Below are 19,963 nucleotides of genomic sequence, written 5' to 3'. Positions count from 1 at the left end.
TCAGGGCGAAGGAGTCATCAACACCTGAAAAACAAATACTATACTCCCAAAATTACAGAAAAACACCTGCAAACTGACTCAAGTGAGTTTAGTTCATTTAGTCAGGCTGGGGGAAGAAACCACATTTTTGAGATAATTAACTCATAGCATTGTTCAATAAAGTCTTTTATTGGAAATTGTGATGATTCAAGGCATATTCCCATAAAATACAGTGAAAATTTAAATTGAAAGCAGCTGGACCCTGATGTATTTATTGTTCTCTGAAAGAGGAAGATTCCACCTTAAAGGCAGTCATTCTATAGCAGTTCCCATTTCTTAGGTGCTTACTATATACCAGAAACAGTACTAAGAAGTGCTTTATGGACATTTAGCAAAGTGAATCCTCACAACCACTCTACGAGAGAGGTACTAGTATCATTCCCAGATGATAGATTTAATATTAATAAGCTACAGATGAGGAAATGGATGCTTGAAAAGTTTGAAGGGACATCTTAGGAATCAGTTATCTCCCCTGGGGAGGGACCTTCAGGAATGGCCTGATCCCTATCAGGAGAGCTGTCCGCTGTTCAGGATGTCAAAGGTTCCTGTTCTGCTTCTAGAAGTCAGCTTTTCCTGGGAGGAAAAGTGGGCATGGGCTGAGGTGAGAGCAGGGGTGCAGGTGGAGTATGAAGACTCCTCAGAGAAAGGAAATAAACAAAAAATATTTATTGAGCTTCTACCATGTATCAAACCCAGTCACTAGTCACTATTTTATCCTCAGACACCTTTAAACCTCAGACACCTATAAACCTTTAAACCACATGTGTGTGTATATATATATATTATAATAAAGTTTAGAGAGGATAAGTAAACTTGGGATCACACAGATGTCAACAAGGGGAGAAGCCTGTCCGGGTGTGGTGGCTCATTCCTGTAATCCCAGCACTTTGGGAGGCTGAGTGGGGAGGATCACATGAAGCCAGGAGTTCCAGACCAGACTGGACAAGATAGGGAGACCCCACTTCTATTTTCTAATAGAAATTAAAATAAAAAATAGAGAAAATTTCTTTATACATTCAGCTGAAATTAAACCCCACTGTGGCTTCCACCAATTTTTGCTCTCTGGAGCAACTCAAAACACATCTAAATCCTCTTCTACAAGCGAATCCTTTAAATATTTGAAAATACCTATGTCTCTCTTCTGTGCTCTTCTGGTACCAGTAGTTTAAATGGGTAACAGTAGACTTTGTTTTATTCAATCTTTTAAAAAGCAAATAAAAAGTAAGACATGCTGGGCGCGGTGGCTCACGCCTGTAATCGCAGCACTTTGGGAGGTGGAGGTGGGCTGATCACGAGGTCAGGAGTTCGAGACTAGCCTGACCAACATGGTGAAACCCCCGCCTCTACTAAAAATACAAAAATTAGCCAGATGTGGTGGTGCACGCCTGTAACTCCAGCTACTCGGGAGGCTGCGGCCAGAGAATTGCTTGAACCCAGGAGGCGAAGTTTGCAGTGAGCCGAGATCACGCCCCTGCACTCCAGCCTGGGAGACAGAGCGAGACTCCGTCTCAAAAACAAAAAGTAAGACATTACCAATATGATGCCAACCCTCATGCACTCATCCCCAACCCCACACTTCTCTTCTCCCACCCCTTCTATCTGCTTTTGTATTTATTTAGCCTATGGGATCCCAATGCAGAGGAGCCCTGGTGGACGCATTTATAGTGCAGCGATGAATAGAAGACAGTGATAATCTTATACTGGAGTTGAAATGTGATAAACATTTATACACTGTGTTTATAAGTCGTGTAACTCTGGCCAATTTATCTGGTCTTTCTAAGCTCACTTTCCTCGTCTGTAAAATGGGAAGAATAATCATACTTATTGCGCTGGTTGTTATGGGGATTAAGCAAGATAATTCTCTAAAGCTTTGGCACTTGGCGCTGAAAGTAGCCATTCCATGTCTTCTTTCCCGCCCCGCCTCTTGTGCTCCCCACCGCTTTCGTGATGTCCGCAGCTGCCCACCTGCCTCTACAATAAAAAACGCATCCCTCCTCCTGCAGGGTCCACCGCACCGGGAAGCCCTGTCTGTATCAGTTACCAACCACAATTGCAGTGAGTTCGGATCGTGGCTTTCCCACAGTCAGGAAAGGCAAGGGAGACCGACGACCCGCTTCTCTAGGAGTAAGTAAAGGTTAAAGGTAGTTCGCGGTATAGCCTAGGCAGGGATTAACCCGTGGTCCCAGCGCTCCTGCTATTTGCATTCCAAAGTAGACACCTCATGCGCTCAACCCCGCCCGCAGGCGGCTCCCGCAGTCTAAGGGACCTGGCGCGAGTCCGGGAAGCGGAGGGCGCAGCTGCGCAGGGCAGGTGGCCGGGGGCGGGACCAGGGCGCGCGTTCCGGTCCCGGGGCGTGGCCTCCCGCAGGTGAGTACAGCTGCTCCTTCGGTTTCCCTGAAACCTAACCCGCCCTGGGGAGGCGCGCAGCAGAGGCTCCGATTCGGGGCAGGTGAGAGGCTGACTTTCTCTCGGTGCGTCCAGTGGAGCTCTGAGTTTCGAATCGGTGGCGGCGGATTCCCCGCGCGCCCGGCGTCGGGGCTTCCAGGAGGATGCGGAGCCCCAGCGCGGCGTGGCTGCTGGGGGCCGCCATCCTGCTGGCAGCCTCTATCTCCTGCAATGGCACCATCCAAGGTGAGAAACCTGGCCAAGGAGGGCTCTTATCTCTGAGGAGCTGGGGTCCTGGGCACGCTGGGCAGACGGTGGGATCCGGGCAGGTGCGCGAAGGCTGTTCTGCTGCCGGCACCCATCTCTACGAATCCCTTAGCCTCCCCTTGGTGGCTTTGATGTGAGGTCTCTGCTCCAAGGAGGCACCCAGGTGGGACATGCGGGAGCAGCTGAAGTCAGCGGAGCCGCGCAGAGGCAGAGATTTCCCCAAAGACCCCACTTCCCGTAGAGGCTGTCATGCTGGGCACCTCCAGGCCCCAGCGTGGGTTCGGGGAAAGGGAGGGAAGGAAGGAGTAGCTGTGTCTAAAGGGTACGCAGAGGACCTAGTCCCCTCCCCGGGCTTGGTTGCTTTGTAAACGCTAAGTCATTAAGAGCTTTTCGCCAACCCCGGAGACTTCCTCCGCTGGCCCCGCGGGGCCGGTGGAGTTAGCGAGGTGATTGCGCAGGGCAGGGCGGAGTGGGTGGGAACCCGCGGCCCGGGAGCCTTCTAGGTTGTTTTTTGCGTCCCTCTCCAACTGCTGGAAGCCTTTCTTCGGGTTCTGCCCCCTGCGTTCGAGACCCACCCGGGTCCCGCTGCTCCTGGCACCCACAGTGGAAGGCCCGGGGTATGAAAGACAGGGCCGGTCCCCGATGGGTTCTGGTGGTAATGAGAGCTCGGTTCCGTTGGGCGCCACGAGGATTTACGAGCGGAACTTTTTGGACCCTGCCTTATATTTGACCAGTTGACCCTCTGGGCCTGGGGTTCCGGGACTTTCCTAGTGTGCCACCCGGAGCGGCCACTGGCTGCCACCCAGGTCTGCAGGCCAGAGGCTGGCTGCCCTGGGAACAGAGCAGCACTCGCGCCCGGCCGTCGCGTTCCTTGGATGTGCTGCTCCGGGTGTGCTCGAACTTGTATTGCTGGGAGTGTGTTCTTCCGGGCCCAGCAGGCCTCGCTGTGGCCGTGGGGGATGTTTGACCTGCGATCGCGCCACTGTGATCCTAACCGAGGCCCCTCTGTTTGGGGCAGCCTGGGTAGCAAAGGGAGCTTTTAATTTCCCTCAGAAATGTGCATTTCTCACTTTTATCCTCCTCTTCATAAAGACGAAGTAAAAGAGCAAGTCACAGTGGGTTGGAATTAGATGGAAGAATGTGATTCTTTTCCCTCTGCAGTTAGGGAAAAGGGTGTTAATGGTGTAAGCTTGAAAACTGTGCACCGCTGGTATTTTTTTTTATTAATCGGCATCAGAATAAAGGCATTTAGTTCCAGGAAGTATTGAAAACTGTAATGAACACCTCTCCTCTATGTCCTTTAAAGTTGGGAACTTAAAATTCAGGAGCAAAGGTTAGTATGTGCAAACTTTAAAAAAATACATGTTGGTATAGCTGATTCAACATCTTTATGATTCAGAGGTCCCTGTAGGAAGCATGCCCCAATTATTTGTCTTGTTCTTGTTTACTCCTCTTGGGGGATTGGGAGATCCCTGGATTATAAGGCGAACTTGATTTAACAATAAGGAAAAATCAGGTTACTTGTTAACTACAGCCACTTAATATTGCACCTTGTTCCTCAACCTTCCCCCACCATACTTTTATTCCCTTGCAAGGTAACTTTCCCAAAGGGTTACTGAAGTAACACTGACAATTGATTTAGGCAGATGGAGCTTTCCTCCCACCTTAAAACTAAATTGATTTTAATAAGAAATACAGTGTTAGCAAAGCTTTTCTGCCCTCAGGGTGGGTCTTTGCTCACTCGCTTTTAGCGGGTCCTTCTGCATGCCCCTCAGGTGGCTGCAGGGCCGATTTGGGGTTTGATTTTCTTCCCAAAGCCTCACTCCAAAAGACTGCCTCATAGAAACAAACTCAGCCAAGATCACAACCTTCTCAGGGTACAGGTGAAGGACACTGAATTGGGGAGGAGGCAAGGCAAGGAAAACACTTGGAAATCAGGGCTTCTCTTTCCCCTCACAATAGTAATTGATAATTATTTGCGTAAACATGCTTAATATGTGTCCTCACTGCATCGTTAACTCCTAGAGGCAGGGGGCCCTACCATCCTTTCCATCACATCTAGCATAGTCTCATCACCTATGGGACCTCAGTAAATAGCAAATGAATGAAGTGAGGAGTCTTGCCCAGAGTACCCTGGCTGGTCCATGTGGTGTTCATTTCAGTCAGCTTCTCTCTGCCACTTACTTATTTTTTTCCACCATGTTACAGGCCTAGGTCATTCCATTTATCTTTTGGAGACTGGAACTTCTGTTTTCTTTATAATTGGTTTGGTGGGGTTTTTTTTGTTTTTTTTGTTTTTTGTTTTTTTGGTTTTTTTTTGACTCTCATTCGGTTGCCCAGGCTTGAGTGCAGTGGTGCAATTTTGGCTCATTGCAACCTCCACCTCTCCCGGGCTCAAGGAAGTCTCCTGCTGCAGCCTCCCGAGTAGCTGGGACGACAGGCGTGCACCGCCACCCCCAGCTAATTTTTGTATTTTTAGTAGAGACAGGGTTTCACCATATTGGTCAGGCTGATCTCAAACTCCTGACCTCAGGTGATCCACCCACCTTCAGCCTCCCAAAGTGCTGGGATTACAGGCATGAGCTACTGCGCCCTACCTATAATTGTTTTTTAAATTATAAAAACAATATGTGATCACTCTAGGGAAAAATGAGCCAAAATAAAAAAAGGAAACATTTAATTAAATCACCCTGAACTTCAGTACCAAAGTAGCCACCGCTAATATTTTGGCTTATATATTTTCCCACTCTTTATTACATCCATGCACAAAATATGTATTCACAAATACAGAAAATATGTTTGTGCAAGTATGGGATTATATAAGCAGATCAGTATCATGTCAATACATATACAACATTTTTAATGACTCCAAAATGTTACAGAAAGATGCATCAATTTTAAAATTAGTCCTTTGTTGATAGACATGTGGTATTTCCAATTTTTTTTTCCCCCGAGATAGAATCTTACTCTGTTGCCCAGGCTGTAGTGCAGTGGCACGATCTCGGCTCACTGCAACCTCTGCCTCCCAGGTTTAAGTGATTCTCATGCCTCAGCCTCTGGAGTAGCTGGGACTATAGGCGCACGCCACCACACCCAACTAATTTTTGTGTTTTTGGTATACACGGGGTTTCGCCATGTTGGCCAGGCTGATCTCGAACTCCTGACCTCAAGTGATCCACCTGCCTCAGCCTCCCAAAGTGCTGGGATTATAGGCATGAGCCACCGTGCCTGGCCAAAGTTTTGTAGTATGACAGAACACTGCAATGAACTGGAAGATAGGACTTTAAATTTGATCCTTTTGCTTGCTTTGTAGTTACTAAATAACCTTGATAGATGATGTTTTAGTAAATCTGTATTTGACTTTCTTATGGTTTTATTAGCTTGGCAAGTGTTGAAGAAAACAGTTCATTCTGAAAGAACACTTGTGAAAATGAACTAAAAGTTTAGCTAGGGAGGGGCACCCCACAATTGAAACCTTTATTTTTCAGTCTGTGCTCCCAAAGATTGGGAGCAAAAAAGGACATTTGGGGTGAGGGGATCATAGAGAAGAGAGGGTGAAAGGAAGAGAGTTAATGCAAGTAAAGTGCTTGTTTTACACTTGGTTTGATGGGGAGGTTGGGCCACAAGAGGAGTATACTTAAAATAAAAATTAAATTAAAAGTTTTAGGCCAGGCGTGGTGGCTCACGCCTGTAATCCCAGCACTTTGGAAGTCAAGGCGGGTGGATCACAAGGTCAGGAGATCGAGACCATCCTGGCTAACATAGTGAAACCCTGTCTCTACTAAAAATACAAAAAATTAGCTGGGCATGGTGGCGGGCGCCTGTAGTCCCAGCTACTTGGGAGGCTGAGGCAGGAGAATGGCGTGAACCCGGGAGGTCGAGCTTGCAGTGAGCCGAGATCGTGCCTCTGCACTCCAGCCGGGGCAACAGAGTGAGACTCCGTCTCAAAAAAAAAAAAAGTTTTACATGCAGATTTTCCCAAAATTGTGTAAATCAGAAGGGTCTAAAAAAAAAGTGAAAATCTCTCATTCTTTCTGGTCTCCAATCTCAGCACAACTTCTCGGGTTTTGTTTGTTTGTTTGGTTGGTTGTTTTTTTTTTTTTTTTTTTTTTTGAGATGGAGTCTCGCTGTGTCGCCCAGGCTGGAGTGAAGTGATGTGATCTCAGCTCACTGCAACCTGCGCTTTCCAGGTTGAAGTGATTCTCCTGCCTCAGCCTCTCAAGTAGATGGGATTACAGATGCGCGCCAACACCTCCGGCTAATTTTTGCATTTTTAGTAAAGCCAGAATTTTGCCATGTTGGCCAGGCTGGTCTTGAATTTCTGACCTCAAGAGATCCGCCCGCCTTGGCCTCCCAAAGTGCTGGGATTATAGGTGTGAGTCACTGTTCCTGGCCATCAGCTCAACTTCTCTATGCACAAATGATTTATAGGAATAGAAGGAGCATAGTATACTGTACATACTGTGCTATGATTTATTTATCTTTTTTACCTAATCGATTCATAGTCAGTTTATAAAAATCTGTACAAACTTTTTTTTTTTTTTTTTTTGAGACGGAGTCTTGCCGTGTCGCCCAGGCTGGAGTGAAGGGGCGCTATCTCAGCTCACTGCAAGCTCCGCCTCCTGGGTTCATGCCATTCTCCTGCCACAGCCTCCCAAGCAGCTGGGACTACAGACGCCCGCTACCATGCCCGGCTAATTTTTTGTATTTTTAGTAGAGACAGGGTTTAACCGTGTTAGCCAGGATGGTCTCGATCTCCTGACCTCGTGATCCGTTCGCCTCGGCCTCCCAAAGTGCTGGGATTACAGGTGTGAGCCACTGCGCCGACCCTGTACAAACTTTTATAGGGGGGTAATTGAACTAGTCCTCCCCACCACCCCCCCCCCCTTTTTTTTTTTTTTAAAGAGACTGGGTCTGGCTGTCACCCAAGCTGGAGTGCAGTGGCAGGATCATAGCTCACCCCCAGCTAATTTTTTTTTAGACGGAGCTCCCAAGTAGCTGGGGCTATGGCTAGGTTGCCACTATGCCTGGCCTGAACTACTCCCCTCTTCCCGCCCATCCCCGAACCCCAGATGAAGTCTTGCTCTGTCACCCAGGCTGGAGTGCAGTGGTGTGATCTCAGCTCACTGCAACCTCCGCCTCCCAGGTTCAAGCCTCCCAGGTTCAGCCTCCCAAGTAGCTGGGATTACAGGTGCCCGCCACCACACCCAGCTAATTTTTGTATTTTTAGTAGAGACGGGGTTTCACCATGTTGGCCACGCTGATCTCAAACTCCTGATCTCATGATCCACCCGCCTTAGCCTCCCAAAGTGCTGGCTTTACAGGCGTGAGCCACCCTGCCAGGGCCTGAACTACTCCCCTTTTTGATAGATGTTGAAATTAACATTGTTTTACCATGCTAAACAATGTTCCAGTGAATATTCTAGTACATAAAATAGCTTTGTGCACTTTAGCTGGTAGGTGCAGGGCAAATTCCTAGAAGTAAATTGCTAGGTCATATGGCAAATACATTTAAAATTTTGATATGTTTTGCCAAATTACCCACCAAAAATATTATATCAATTTATATTCCTTTGAGATACAAAATTCAAATAATATAGAGAGGTGTAAAATAAAAAGAAAAGTTCTCTTGTCCCCAGTTATTCTACTCCACAGAGCCAGCCACTTTTTATTGTTTGGTGGATATCCCTCTAGACTTCAGATTTTGCAAATTGTACTTTATAATTTTTTTTTTTTTTTTTTTTTTTGTTGAGACAGAGTCTCGCTCTGTTGCCAGGCTGAAGTGCAGTGGCATGATCTCGGCTCACTGCAACCTCTGCCTTCTAGGTTCAAGCAATTCTCCTGCCTCAGCCTCTGGAGTAGCTGGGACTACAGGCGCGTGCACTACACTTAGCTAATTTTTGTATTTTTTTAGTAGAGATTGGGTTTCACCATGTTGGTCAGGATGGTCTCGATCTCTTGATCTCAGGATCCACCTGCCTCGGCCTCCCAAAGTGCTGGGATTACAGGTGTGAGCCACCATGCCTGGCCAGTTTCTTTTTTCAATTGACTGTATATTCTGGCTGTCTTTCCATTTCAATATTATTGGCTAGTATATTGTCTACCCTTAGTGGTAGGGACTACGTCAGGGACATGCTAAGTTAGGAATAGAAATAAGGAGCTGTTTGTCTGTAACTGAGTGGGGGATGCTGCCTTGAGCATCTGTGAGTGTGTATTTTCACACACTTGGGCAATAATTGTTTATTACAGCCCTAGAAATGGGAATGTAATTGTAGCCAGGCACTTTATTTGTGTTTAAACTTCATTTGTGCATTTAGTCTCTCCTCAACTCTGTGAAATAGAAATGATTTTACCTGGTTGACAATTGGGAGCTGGGATAGCATCGGTTCTCTAGACAAGCTCTGTGAGTTTTGGTGAGTGGTAAGGACCCTGTACAGAGTCAGAGCCAATGCACTGGGCTGAAAGGGCTTCAGGGACCTTCGAATAGCATCTTGACATTTACCAGTGTTATAGAACAGTTAATACCAACAATAGTTTTGATGGAGACCATTAAAGGTTATGTGTTGAAATATTCTAAGAAAAAGTTCCTTTTAAAAAAAAAATTGTTATATTGCCATTCCTTGCTCCTTTTTTGGTCTTTATTTTAGCATTCTTATTTAAAACAGATTTTGAGCACTCTTTATGTGAGCTTTCCTGACTTGGTACATGCTTATTTTTATGGAGAATTTTAATCTTATAGAAATATACTATTATAGTGAATTAAGTGTACCCACCACTCAAATTCAATAATTATTAACTGTTGGCTAATCTTGTTTCATCTATTCCCAAACCCACCTCCCACCCCTCTTCCCTGTTATTTCTTTTCTGTTTTTTTCCCTTTCCTATGATGCCAAGCCTGTTTTTTTTTTTTAACAGCTTTACCAAGAATTCCATATCAGATAATTTGCACACCATACAATTCACCCCTTTAAACTGTACAATTTAGTGGCTTTTAGGATATTCATAGAATTATTCAACCATTACCACAATTTTAGAACATTTTTATTACCCTGGAAGAAACACTTTAGCTGTCATTCACCAATCTTCTGGTCTTAGCCCTTGGCAAACACTAATCTACTTTCTATTTATGGATTTTCCTATTGTAGACATTTGATAGAAATGGGATAATGTGTTGTCCTCTGTGACTGGCTTCTTTCACTTAGCATAATCTTTTGGAGATTCATCCATGTATCTATGTATCAGTACTTTTTTTTTTTTTTTTTGAGACAGAGTCTTGCTCTGTCACCCAGGCTGGAGGGCAGTGGTGCAATCTCTGCAACCTTTGCCTCTGGTTTCAAGTGATTCTCCTGCCTCAGCCTCCTGAGTAGCTGGGACTGTGGGCCCACACCACCACCTCTGGCTAATTTTTGTATTTTTAGTAGAGACGGGGTTTCACCATGTTGGCCAGGCTGGTCTTGAGCTCCTGACCTCAGGTGATCTGCCTGCCTCAGCCTCCCAAGTACTTGATTTTTGAAAACAGCCAAATAATATTCCATTGTATGGATATGCTGCTTTTTATTTCTTTTCAATTGTTGATGGACATTTGGATTGTTTCCACTTTTTTTTTCTTTTTTTGAGACAGGGTCCTGCTCTGTTGCCCAGGCTGGAGTGCAGTGGTGTAATCTCTGACCTCCTAGGTTCAAGCTGTCCTCCTGCCTCAGCCTTCCTAGTAGCTGGGACTACAAGTGTGCACCACTATGCCTGGCTAATTTTTTAAAATGTTTGTAGAGATGGGGTTCTGCTCTGTTGCCCAGGCTTGTCTCAAATTCCTGGCCTCAAGCACTTCTCCCATCTCATCCTCCCAAAGTGATAGGATTACAGGTGAGCACCACTGTGCCCAGCCCACTTGTTGACTGTGGGCTGGGCACAGTGCTATATTATAATGCTGCTATGGCTGGGCGTGGTGGCTCACGCCTGTAATCCCAGCACTTTGGGAGGCCGAGGTGGGCGGATCACAAGGTCAGGAGATGGAGACCATCCTGGCTAACACTGTGAAACCCCGTCTCTACTAAAAATACAAAAAAAAAAAAAAAAAAAAAAAATTATCTGGGCGTAGTGGCGGGCGCCTGTAGTCCCAGCTACTGGGGAGGCTGAGGCAGGAGAATGGCGTGAACCCGGGAGGCGGAGCTTGCGGTGAGCCAAGATTGCGCCACTGCACTCCAACCTGCGCGACAGAGCGAGACTCCGTCTCAAAAAAAAACAAAAACAAAAACAAAAACAAATAATGCTGCTATGAACATTTGTGTACGGGTTTTTGTGTGGACTCCTGCATACCTAGGAGTGGAGCTACTGGGTCATATAGTAACTCTTTTTTTTTTTTTTTTTTTTTTTGAGACGGAGTCATGCTCTGTTGCCCAGAGTGCAATGGCACAGTCTAGGCTCACTGCAACCTCCGCCTCCCAAGTTCAAATGATTCTCCTGTCTCAGCTTCCCGAGTAGCTGGGACTATAGGCGTGTGCCACCACACCCAGCTAATTTTTGTATTTTTAGTAGAGATGGGGTTTCACCATGTTAGCCAGGTGGGCTCAAAACCCTGACCTCGTGATCTGCCTGCCTCAGCCTCCCAAATTGCTGGGATTACAGGCGTGAGCCACTGCGTCCAGCCATATAGGAACTCTTTAACCATTTGAGGAACTGCCAGATAATTTCCCACAATAACTGTACCTTTTATTTTATTTTATTTATTTTAAATAGACATGGTTTCACTCTGTCGCCCAGGCTGGAGTGCAATGGCGTGATCTTGGCTCATTGCAACCTGTGCCTCCCGCTTCAAATGATTCTCCTGTCTCACCCTCCCAAGTTGCTGGGATTATAGGTGTATGCCACCACGCCTGGCTAATTTTTGTATTTTTAGTACAGATGGGGTTTCACCATGTTGGCCAGGCTGGTCTCAAACTCCTGACCTCAGGTGATCCACCCACCTCGGCCTCCCATACTGCTGGGATTAGAGGTGTGAGCTACTCTGCCCAGCCGTGCACCAGTTTGTATTCCTACCAGCAGTGTCTGAGAGTTTCAATTCCTGTGGTTGTGAAATAAATCTCAGATATAATTTCATCCTAAAGTATTTTAGAATGTATTAATAAAGTATGAGGGATTTCTTTTTCAAATATAAACATAATGCCATTATAGTATCTACTAACATTAATTTTTAATATAATCAAATATTCAGTCAGTATTCAAATTTCTTTCTTTTTTTTTTTTTTATATATAGAGACAGGGGCCTCACTCTGTCACCCAGAGTGGAGTGCAGTGGCACAATCTCACTGAATCATTGAACTCCTGGTCTCAAGTGATCTTCCTGTTTCAACTTTCCAAGTATCCAGGACTACAGGTGTGCGCCACCATGCCTGGCTAATTTTTTTTTTTTTTTTTAATTTTTTGTAGAGACAGGGTCTTGCTATGTTGGCCAGGCTGGTCTCAAACTCTTGGCCTCAAGCAATCCTTCCACATCAGCCTCGCAAAGCACTGGGATTATAGGCATGAACAACCGTGCCTGGCTTTGTGTTCAAATTTCTAATTGTCTTATAAATGTTATTTTAGGCCAGGTACAGTGGCTCATGCCTGTAATTCCAGCACTTTGGGAGGCTCAGGTGGGCAGATCACTTGAGATCAGGAGTTCGAGACCAGCTTGACCAACATGGTGAAACCCCATCTCTACTAAAAATACAAAAATTAGCTGGATGTAGTGGTGTGCACCTGTAATCCCAGCTCCTTGGGAAGCTGAGGCAGGAGAATTGCTTGAACCTGGGAGACGGAGGTTGCAGTGAACCAAGATCGCACCACTGCACTCCAGCCTGGGCGACAGAGTAAGACTCCATCTCAAAAAAAAAAACAAGTTATTTTTATGGTTTGCTTGAATCAGGATTGAAACAAGGTACACACATTATATGACTGATATGTCTTTTAAATCTTCTACTCTATAAATTTCACCTCCACACCTTTTTTTTTCCTTTTTTCTTCTTCTTCTTCTTTTTTTTTTTTTTTTTTTTGAAGAGATGGCATTTTGCTATGTTGCCCAGGCTGGTCTTGAACTCCTGGTCTCAATCAATCCTCCTGCTTTGGCCTCTCAAAGTGCTGGGTATTGAAGGCATGAGGCACTGTGCCTGGCCCTCTTTCTTATTTTTTGCCTTATAATTTATATTTTGTAAAAAACAGGTCCTTTATCCTGTAGCAGTTCCCAGAGTCTTGATTTTACTGACTACATTTGTGGTGTTGTTTAACACTTTGCCCCCTTCATTTCCATTAATTTGATGTTGGATAAATTCCACAATAACTGCACCAGTTGCTCAGTCTATAACACTAATCAAGCACTGAATCCAACACCAAATTAATTTCCAGTGTGTTACTTTCTAATTGTTACATACGTTGTCATTCTAAGTTAAGCGGCCTGTGAAATCAGTGTTAAAGAATAATAACTGGCTTTTTATAATAATGGAATAGAATACAATAGAAAGTATCAGTGCACCCTATGTAATAAGAATAATTATTATTTTGTGAAACTTTTTTCCACCATGGATATGTGTATTGGGAACTGGGTTACTATGTGGAATATGGTTCTTAGGGGTTATGGTCAAATATTTGAAGAACACTGTAATATGTAGGAATTTTTTTTTAAATTTAAAAACAACATATGTTCTTTTTGAAGAATTATATTAAAAAAATAGAACCACTAGAAATAGGACTATCCTAGGCATATTAGTTTCTTGTGGCTACCATAACAAATTGCCATAAACTGATGATGTAAAACAACACATTTATTCTGTCAGTTCTGGAGACCAGAAGTCTGAAATCAAGGAATTGGGGCCACAAGCCCTCCAAAAGCTCTAAGGGAGAGTCCATTCCTTGCCTTTTCCAGCTTGCAGTGGCTGCTGGCATTTCTTGGCATTCTTGGCCTGTTCCTTGATGTGACTCCAATCTCTGCCTCCATTCTCATGTCACTCACTCCTCTGGCTTCTCCTTTTCTGCATGTTGCAGATCTCTTTCTGCTTTTCTCTCTGTTTTGTTGTTTGATACAGACTTTAATCTGTCGCCCAGGCTGGAGTGCAGTGGCGCAATCTTGGCTCACTGCAACCTCCGCCTCCCAGGTTCAAGCAATTCTCCTGCCTCAGCCTCCCAAGTAGCTAGAACTACAGGCGCCTGCCACCACGCCTGGCTAATTTTTGTATTTTTAGTAGAGACAGGGTTTCACTATGTTGGCCAGGCTTGTCTTGAACTTCTGACCTCGTGATCCACCCACCTTAGCCTCCCAAAGTGCTGGGATTACAGGTGTGAGACACCACGCCAGGCCTCTGCCTTTATCTTAGAAAGGACACTTGTCATTGGATTTAGGGCCCACCTGGATAACCCAGGGAGATCTTCTTATCTTAGGATCCTTAATTCTATCTGCAAAGACCTTTTTGCTAAATAATGTTCACAGAGTCTGGGGATTAGGACATAGACTTCTCTTTTGGGGGCACCACCTTTCAACCCACTACACTAAGTGAAAAGTGAAATATTGATCTCTACATCCCCCAACACTCCACCCAGGCTAGCATCCCAAACAGGGAAGCATTAAGATGTGAAAAATTCTGCGGAACATTAGTGTAAAGCTTCTAGTGGAAAAATGATGACCAAGCATAACATTATGAGATAAGAGCATGAGTAGGTTTAATATCCCCCTGGTATACGGCAGTGCAAGTATTGCCCTGTCTTCTCTGCTTGGTGAGGCCTACTTTTCCCCAGAATTAGAGTAAAATTCTTCGGTATCCTTATATTGTCCTTACTTACTCCTGCAGGTTCATGAATACTTAGGGGCAGAATGTAGGGAGGACATGCCATTCATTTCTTTGTGGTTTTTAAGGTCAACTTCATAATATAAGAGAGGGATAATAAGTTAGCTTGTCATGCTACATGCGTGAAAGTCTGTCATCAGTACAGCCACCTATCCAGGCCAGACGGTTTCCCTGCCAGCTGGCCTCCATGGGACGTTCTCCAGGAAACCAGCACGTGAGCAGGGAAAATCCCTGCCATTGTTGAGGCTATCATTGTGGGTGAAAAGGGAATGTCCTTTGTGGTCCTGGAATCTCCCTGTGGCAAGCTCTGAATAGGGTATGATGAATTGAATAGGCCAGGAAGGATCCTAGCTCAGGGCTAGAGTGGGATAGAAGGCCATTATGAAGTGAGAAATTAGAAAACTGGTGTCAGGATGGGGATCGCTATTTTACACACTTGAGAATTTGGAAAGGAATTACTGCACATTCCTAAACTGATTTTTTTTTTTTTTTTTTTTTTTTTTTGACTGAGTCTCGCTCTGTCACCCAGGCTGAAGTGCAGTGGCATGATCTTGGATCACTGCAACCTCCACTTCCGGGGTTCAAGCGATTCTTCTGCCTCAGCCTCCCAAGTAGCTGGGATTACAGGCGCCTGCGCCTGGCTAATTTTTGTATTTTTAACAGAGTCAGGGTTTCGCCATGTTAGCCAGGCTGGTCTGAAACTCCTGACCTCAGGTGATCCACCTGCCTTAGCCTCCCAAAGTGCTGAGATTGCACGCATAAGCCACCACGCCCAGCCAAACCAAATTTTACTAATTGATAAATCAAAGGACTGTTGTTGGTCATGTGATAAGAATAGCTAGAGCTGGGCGTGATGTCTCACGCCTGTAATTCCAGCACTTTGGGAGGCCAAGATGGGAGGATCACTTGAAGCCAGGAGTTCGAGACCAGCTTAGTCAACATAGCAAGACCCCATCTCTAAAAAAAAAATAATAATAATAAGTAAAACAAAAAGAATACCTGGGGACTAATGAGTGTGGACAGTTTGTAAAAATAAATTGAAATATTGTTAGTCTTCTTTATATTCCTAGAAATCGATGCTCCACATGCATCCCACAACTCCTTACAACTCCCCGATATAAAACTACTCACTGTAAGAAAAAAACCCATAAAACCAAACTAAACCAGACAATAGAAATCCCAATAATCTCATTACACAAAGAAAAGCCCCTATAAGCATTTTGTGTAATCCTCTAATAGTATATTTCTGTTTTCATCTAAAGTACTTTCATTTGAGGCTGGGCTCAGTGGCTCACACTTGTATCTCACCACTTTGGGAGGCTGAGGCAGGAGAATCTTAAGGCCAGGAGTTTGAGAACAGCCTGGGCAACATAGTGAGATCCCATCTCTACAAAAAGTAAAAAATTAGCTGGGTGTGATGGTGTGTGCCTGTGGCCTGGCTATTTAGGAGGATTGCTTGAGCCCAAAAGTTTGAGGCTGCGGTGCGTTATGATCGCTCCACTACGCTCCAGCCTGGGTGACAGCGAGACCCTGTCTCATAAATTAAAAAATGAATAAATGAATGTACTTTCATTTGAACAAACCAGTGTTACTGCTGAAACATTTATTTCTGTAATGACCCTTGTCTTCCTTTCTTGTACAGGAACCAATAGATCCTCTAAAGGAAGAAGCCTTATTGGTAAGGTTGATGGCACATCCCACGTCACTGGAAAAGGAGTTACAGTTGAAACAGTCTTTTCTGTGGATGAGTTTTCTGCATCTGTCCTCACTGGAAAACTGACCACTGTCTTCCTTCCAATTGTCTACACAATTGTGTTTGTGGTGGGTTTGCCAAGTAACGGCATGGCCCTGTGGGTCTTTCTTTTCCGAACTAAGAAGAAGCACCCTGCTGTGATTTACATGGCCAATCTGGCCTTGGCTGACCTCCTCTCTGTCATCTGGTTCCCCTTGAAGATTGCCTATCACATACATGGCAACAACTGGATTTATGGGGAAGCTCTTTGTAATGTGCTTATTGGCTTTTTCTATGGCAACATGTACTGTTCCATTCTCTTCATGACCTGCCTCAGTGTGCAGAGGTATTGGGTCATCGTGAACCCCATGGGGCACTCCAGGAAGAAGGCAAACATTGCCATTGGCATCTCCCTGGCAATATGGCTGCTGATTCTGCTGGTCACCATCCCTTTGTATGTCGTGAAGCAGACCATCTTCATTCCTGCCCTGAACATCACGACCTGTCATGATGTTTTGCCTGAGCAGCTCTTGGTGGGAGACATGTTCAATTACTTCCTCTCTCTGGCCATTGGGGTCTTTCTGTTCCCAGCCTTCCTCACAGCCTCTGCCTATGTGCTGATGATCAGAATGCTGCGATCTTCTGCCATGGATGAAAACTCAGAGAAGAAAAGGAAGAGGGCCATCAAACTCATTGTCACTGTCCTGGCCATGTACCTGATCTGCTTCACTCCTAGTAACCTTCTGCTTGTGGTGCATTATTTTCTGATTAAGAGCCGGGGCCAGAGCCATGTCTATGCCCTGTACATTGTAGCCCTCTGCCTCTCTACCCTTAACAGCTGCATCGACCCCTTTGTCTATTACTTTGTTTCACATGATTTCAGGGATCATGCAAAGAACGCTCTCCTTTGCCGAAGTGTCCGCACTGTAAAGCAGATGCAAGTATCCCTCACCTCAAAGAAACACTCCAGGAAATCCAGCTCTTACTCTTCAAGTTCAACCACTGTTAAGACCTCCTATTGAGTTTTCCAGGTCCTTAGATGGGAATTGCACAGTAGGATGTGAAACCTGTTTAATGTTATGAGGAGTGTCTGTTATTTCGTAATCAAAAAGGTCTCACCACATACGATGTGGATGCAGCACCTCTCAGGATTGCTAGGAGCTCCCCTGTTTGCATGAGAAAAGTAGTCCCCCAAATTAACATCAGTGTCTGTTTCAGAATCTCTCTACTCAGATGACCCCAGAAACTGAACCAACAGAAGCAGACTTTTCAGAAGATGGTGAAGACAGAAACCCAGTAACTTGCAAAAAGTAGACTTGGTGTGAAGACTCACTTCTCAGCTGAAATTATATATATACACATATATATATATATATATATTTTACATCTGGGATCATGATAGACTTGTTAGGGCTTCAAGGCCCTCAGAGATATCAGTCCAACTGAACGACCTTACAAATGAGGAAACCAAGATAAATGAGCTGCCAGAATCAGGTTTCCAATCAACAGCAGTGAGTTGGGATTGGACAGTAGAATTTCAATGTCCAGTGAGTGAGGTTCTTGTACCACTTCATCAAAATCATGGATCTTGGCTGGGTGCGGTGCCTCATAGCTGTAATCCCAGCACTTTGGGAGGCCGAGGCAGGCAGATCACTTGAGGTCAGGAGTTCGAGACCAGCCTGGCCATCATGGCGAAACCTCATCTCTACTAAAAATACAAAAGTTAACCAGGTGTGTGGTGCACGTTTGTAATCCCAGTTACTCAGGAGGCTGAGGCACAAGAATTGAGTATCACTTTAACTCAGGAGGCAGAGGTTGCAGTGAGCCGAGATTGCACCACTGCACTCCAGCTTGGGTGATAAAATAAAGTAAAATAGTCGTGAATCTTGTTCAAAATGCAGATTCCTCAGATTCAATAATGAGAGCTCAGACTGGGAACAGGGCCCAGGAATCTGTGTGGTACAAACCTGCATGGTGTTTATGCACACAGAGATTTGAGAACCATTGTTCTGAATGCTGCTTCCATTTGACAAAGTGCCGTGATAATTTTTGAAAAGAGAAGCAAACAATGGTGTCTCTTTTATGTTCAGCTTATAATGAAATCTGTTTGTTGACTTATTAGGACTTTGAATTATTTCTTTATTAACCCTCTGCGTTTTTGTATGTATTATTATTAAAGAAAAATACAATCAGGATTTTAAACATGTAAATACAAATTTTGTATAACTTTTGATGACTTCAGTGAAATTTTCAGGTAGTCTGAGTAATAGATTGTTTTGCCACTTAGAATAGCATTTGCCACTTAGTATTTTAAAAAATAATTGTTGGAGTATTTATTGTCAGTTTTGTTCACTTGTTATCTAATACAAAATTATAAAGCCTTCAGAGGGTTTGGACCACATCTCTTTGGAAAATAGTTTGCAACATACTTAAGAGATACTTGATGCCAAAATGACTTTATACAACGATTGTATTTGTGACTTTTAAAAATAATTATTTTATTGTGTAATTGATTTATAAATAACAAAATTTTTTTTACAACTTATTTGTGAGTTGTGCGTTTGTTTTGAGGGGAGGAGTGAGAGAAGGCAGGCAACAGCTTCACCCCTCTAAAAGTGGACACTCACACCAAACTCTGTGACAACGGTTTTTCATTTAAAAATGTTTCAGAGGCCGGGCGCAGTGGCACACGCGTGTAATCCCAGCACTTTGGGAGGCCGAGGTGGGTGGATCACCCGAGGTCAGGAGTTCAAGACCAGCCTGGCCAACATGGCAAGAGCCTGTCTCTATTGAAAATACGAAAATTAGCTGGGCGTGGTGGCAGACGCCTGTAATCCCAGCTACTCGGGAGGCTGAGGCAGGAGAATCGCGTGAACCCGGGAGGCGGAGGTTACGGTGAGCCGAGATCGCGCCATTGCACTCCAGCCTGGGCAACAGGAGCGAAACTCTGTCTCAAAAAAAAAAAAAAAAGTTTTAGAATTCTTTCTATACCTGCATCTGTAGGTTGACCACTTTTCAAGGATACAGGCTATTTAACATTTTGGGTATATTGTGATGTATTTAATTATTTCCCTACCAATGGCTCCTTAGGTTGTCATCCCCCAACCCTTCTTTTTTTGATTTTTAAAACAGTGCTGCATCCAGAAGTCCAGAGTCGTGACAGGTCCTCTGTTATCTAGGTGTTCTCTTCAAGATTCCATTTGGTCATGCGGCCTTGGAGAAATAGGAATGGGATGGAACTTGCCGTGTTTATATTTAATCTCTTACCTTATATGCATAGTGTTTCTTTTGAGTTGTGCATAAATATTCCATTTTTGTTTTCTACAAAAAAAAAAAAACAGTGCTGTATCAAATATCTGTATACAGACATCTGTGAGCGTATTTTTTGAGGATAAGTTTCTAGAAGTAGAATGGCCAGCTCAAAAGTTAGATGCTCATTTTAGGTTTTGATAAGTCTTGCCAAATTGTCTTCAGTAATGTATATTTCTACCAAAATGGTATATTTGCACCTGTTTCCTGAAATGCTCATCCACATTCCATGCTATCAATCTTTGGTTTCCCAATCTGATTGGGAAAAAAAAAGTTATTGTTGTGTTACTGAAGAAGCAGCACAGCCTGGTGGCTAAGAGTGCAGGTCCTGGGCTGTGCTGAATTCTGACTCCATATTGCTTACATTAGGGATGTTTTTATTACCTCAAGAAGTAAGAAAAAAAATGCGACTCATTTGTTA

The 19,963-nt window shown here is 44.4% G+C and overlaps 1 protein-coding gene across 1 annotated transcript; it reads left to right on the top strand.

Annotated features, from left to right (window-relative positions):
- The first annotated feature begins 2,404 nt into the window (after nucleotides 1-2,404).
- Nucleotides 2,405-18,774, top strand: F2RL1 (F2R like trypsin receptor 1). Its single transcript, XM_001145175.5, has 2 exons — nucleotides 2,405-2,670; nucleotides 16,144-18,774. The coding sequence occupies exons 1-2, from the start codon at nucleotides 2,589-2,591 to the stop codon at nucleotides 17,253-17,255; spliced, it is 1,194 nt and encodes a 397-aa protein (XP_001145175.1). The 5' UTR covers nucleotides 2,405-2,588; the 3' UTR covers nucleotides 17,256-18,774.
- Nucleotides 18,775-19,963: the final 1,189 nt, after the last annotated feature.

This window comes from Pan troglodytes, chromosome 4, assembly GCF_028858775.2.
Source record: "Pan troglodytes isolate AG18354 chromosome 4, NHGRI_mPanTro3-v2.0_pri, whole genome shotgun sequence".
Taxonomy (NCBI): Eukaryota; Metazoa; Chordata; class Mammalia; order Primates; family Hominidae; genus Pan; species Pan troglodytes.
This window is presented reverse-complemented; position numbering and strand designations above follow the sequence as displayed.

Bases quoted from the DNA above. Each gene is read 5' to 3' on its own strand.
- F2RL1 (XM_001145175.5), top strand. From the start codon at position 2,589: ATGCGGAGCCCCAGCGCGGCGTGGCTGCTGGGGGCCGCCATCCTGCTG. The intron at 2,671-16,143 runs GTGAGAAACCTG...TTTCTTGTACAG, and splicing joins CTGCAATGGCACCATCCAAG to GAACCAATAGATCCTCTAAA.